At 37.7% G+C, this 3,605-nt stretch overlaps 1 protein-coding gene across 1 annotated transcript; it reads left to right on the top strand.

Annotated features, from left to right (window-relative positions):
* The first annotated feature begins 107 nt into the window (after positions 1–107).
* LOC109589771 (uncharacterized) lies at positions 108–3,599 on the top strand. The gene is made up of 16 exons (XM_020005791.1): positions 108–243; positions 294–359; positions 420–475; positions 572–795; positions 887–942; positions 996–1,160; positions 1,204–1,320; positions 1,367–1,484; positions 1,755–1,888; positions 2,208–2,285; positions 2,335–2,426; positions 2,472–2,568; positions 2,630–2,713; positions 2,767–2,838; positions 3,041–3,293; positions 3,425–3,599. The coding sequence occupies exons 3-16, from the start codon at positions 473–475 to the stop codon at positions 3,567–3,569; spliced, it is 1,638 nt and encodes a 545-aa protein (XP_019861350.1). The 5' UTR covers positions 108–243; positions 294–359; positions 420–472; the 3' UTR covers positions 3,570–3,599.
* Positions 3,600–3,605: the final 6 nt, after the last annotated feature.

Genomic DNA, 3,605 nt, shown 5'->3' with positions numbered 1-3,605 from the left:
TGTACTATAGTACAGGGACTTTGGCCTGATTTTGGAGCAAGATGCATGTAATGTGCATGCATGAGATCTCTTATTCTTTCTCTTTTTCTCTCTCTATTACAGATGGGACTGTACTGTGTGTTGTAGTCTGCAATGATGGTTTAGTCAAATTATTTGTTTTAAAATTGTCTCTAAATTCTGAAAGCTCTCTCTCACTCACTGCCTCCCTGGCCACCAGCTTTCATCCAACAGGAGGAGGAGGAGGTAGTTAATTAATAGTTATTCTAGTTATTAACTAATGTTTAATTAACTAGGTCAACTGACTGATCTTATTGTTCATCCAGACACTGGAGGCTGTCTATTGCATATCTGCTATGATAGTTAGTAATTATAAATTATTATTATTATTAAATTTTATGTATACATGTACATGTAACTAGAGACGAATCTGCTCCAGTGGTCGTTAAGGGATATCACGCAATCTGGAAATTACATGGTTAGCCTTGTACATGTACATTTATAAGAGACTCATTCCTATTCCACTTTTATTTCATTCCTATTCTCTCCTTTTCCATTCTCGTTCCTCTCTCAGGCTAAACGTGAGAGTCTGTACATTATCCATCATCCCGTTTCCGCCATGACATGTACCGCCCTCTGTCTAAAGGGGTGTGGCACTTCTCCATCCAGCCTTGTGACCACACCTGCTCCCGGCTCTGAGTTCATGCTGGATGTGACGAGTGAGTCACGTGACAAGAACTGGCCAATAGAATTGATTGTAATGCTACACACTGACAACTCTATCACTGTACTAAACAGGTAATAAATATTAATAACTATCAATAAATATTAATAACTATTAATAACTATTTATAACTATTTATAACTGTTAACTATCTGTCCATTACAGGACGTCATATCAAGTGTTGTGTAATTATAAATTAGGTGGTGGAGATGGAGAACCAGGTGGCTGTGTCTTCACGTACATGTACATGTATTATTTATTTAATTACCGGTAGGTGCTAAACGGCTAAAGACCGAAGGAGATTGGGGCGGGGCAGCAGGGGGTGTGGTCAATGGAGACTGCAATATATGTATATCGCCCAATGGAGGGTGTGTTGCCGTGGCGACTGAGGGAGTCATTAATGTGATTGCCTTCTCTCCTTTCTTCCTTGGGGAAAAAGGTACAAATACAAAAACTGCTTGGCTCACATTGTAACTGTTTAGGTTTTGAGTCTCCTGATATTTCAAGATGGAGTCTATTACTAGCTCTAGCTGCAGTTAAGAATGTATCAGTATGGGACATTGCCGTCATGTGCAGTCGCGTCTCTTACAGACACAAAGGTTGCATAGCAACATGCCCCGCCCCTTACTCCACCCTTTTAATTAGATGGTGGCCTGATAATGAAGGTACTAGAGCAATGGGGGAAGGACTTCACTAGGAACTCTGATACCTGGAGGGATACACTGCTCCCAGTCTACTATAGGATATGTCTTACTTTACACTGGTAAGGGAAAGGATCTCTTTCTTAAGTACCATACAGCTGGTTAATTGTGTGGAGAAAAATTTTTGCAAAAAAATCCTTGAAATTAATTTGGTTTGCGGATCAAATTTTTTGTGGTTTTGACACTTATTGTAGTATAATGTACTGTTTTCATTTTTGAATTTCATTATTTTTTGGATTTAAATTTTGCATTTTTGATTCATCCGCAAACTTGCAAAATTTAATTCTCTGCAAATATTTATAGCTGTACTGTATTTTTCTCTCTCCCTATAGTTGTCATGATCATGGGTTAACTCACGCCCTAGACCAGCGTGATGTACTGAGACTTCATTCAACCTTCTCTCTCTTTCTCCTTTCCCTCTCCTCCAATAAAGAGTCAGATTCATCCCTTGCTTACTCTCTTAAAGGTCTTTAATATTACATGCATAAATAATACATACATACATGTACAATACATATGTTCATATGCACATACATGTGCATGTACATGCATAATGTACAGCTGGAATGCCAACCATTATAGTGCTTTAATTTTGCAGATTTTTATTTTGGTAATTGGCGGTTTGCAAGTGAAATTGCAAATATTAAAACTGGCAATCATTAATGCGCATGCTTAGTAATCCACGTGTACACAAAAATCACCAGATTAAAAACCAACAATTGTAATTTTATAGCTAAATTGCCAAAATAAAACACTATACGGTAGTCCCATTCTTCTCTTATTAGATTGTGCTGAGTCTCCTGAGGACAATATTGACGCCATCACTCGCTCGCTCCAAAATAAAGACTTTGAGATTGACAAAGGTTCCATGCCCTCCCTTCTTCCTCTCCTCATATTATTAGTGTCTTTTAGATATTGCATCAGAACTACAGGTTCACGCTCACTGGATTATTGAGTTCTCGTTAAAGGTTTCATCAAGAATAGCAAATCTAATGGTTGGGAGGGTAAGGGCCCACTCTACCATTTTAATTTCAATGTCTCTTCTACAGTATCCTGATAGGTTAAGTCTTAAGGTATTACGACAGTGTCTTATGTTGATTTTTATTTGGAATAAAGTATTGAAAATGCCAGTTTTATCAATCAGTGGTGAGGAGAGAGACAGACAAAGAGAGAAGTTAACGTTGTTACTTTTTAATTTATTTTTCAGATTCATCACTTTCTTTATTATTTAAAGTTATAACTTGTACTATTAATAATGAAATGAACGTCCTTGATGAATCACTGAAATCAGGTGAGCTATTTTTAGAACTAAATGTATATATGTCACTGACCACACCTACACAGATCTATTGCGCAATATACCACCAATGGAATCATATTCAACTCTGACATTAACAAAAGCAGCTAATCTCCAAGGTAAGCACTAGTAGCTGTTGCTGAGGAATAAGCATCAGCAAATACATGCAATAGGATTTCCCACAAAGAATATTTTGCTGATCAAGAACTTTTAAAAATCACAAAAAATCCAATTTTAATTTAAATTCATACCAAAATCCTGTGGGAAACCCAGCTTCACTGCTAGTTATAATGATTTTATTTAATAACTATTCATAACTAGGGTTTTTACATGGTTTGTCTAAGACAGCAGAATTACCCGAAACATTCTATCGGGAGATTCCTCCTCGCCTGAGACCACACGTACAGGCAAACTACTCGTCATACGACCCTTACTCTCCCCTTGGACTCGTGGTACCCAAAGGAATCTCCCCTCCTTGGAGAGACAGGTTTATAGAGGGACAACTGGATGTGATTCATGGAGGAATACTCACCAACGCTGTACTGAGGGATACTAAACTCAGGCAATGCAGCAAGTGAGGGAAAACAAATCATTAAAACATTGTTCTTTTTTTGTGGGGGAATAAACTATTAAGAATGCTATTTTGAGAGGAAATAATTATTTTGATCCTTTTAAATTTTTAAATTTTTTATTTGGTACATGTAGCTGTCGCTCGTGGACTGTAGTATCAGGGACCAGTGCCGTTGATCCTGCCACTCCCTCTTCTCTCTCGTCTCCTATACAGCAATGGAGGCATAGCTGGACCAGACACTGTCTGTGTGGTTCAATGTGGCTCCATACAAAACAATAAACAACAACAACAACAATAGATTTAATACGATTCAGG

This window comes from Amphimedon queenslandica, unplaced genomic scaffold (assembly GCF_000090795.2).
Source record: "Amphimedon queenslandica unplaced genomic scaffold, v1.1 AMPQUscaffold_10916, whole genome shotgun sequence".
NCBI lineage: Eukaryota > Metazoa > Porifera > Demospongiae > Haplosclerida > Niphatidae > Amphimedon > Amphimedon queenslandica.
Note: the sequence above shows the minus strand (reverse complement) of the source record. Positions and strands in the feature narration are given on the sequence as shown.

Bases quoted from the DNA above. Each gene is read 5' to 3' on its own strand.
- LOC109589771 (XM_020005791.1), top strand. The intron at 1,321-1,366 runs GTTGCATAGCAA...CCTTTTAATTAG, and splicing joins CGTCTCTTACAGACACAAAG to ATGGTGGCCTGATAATGAAG. The intron at 2,427-2,471 runs GTAAGGGCCCAC...TCTCTTCTACAG, and splicing joins CAAATCTAATGGTTGGGAGG to TATCCTGATAGGTTAAGTCT.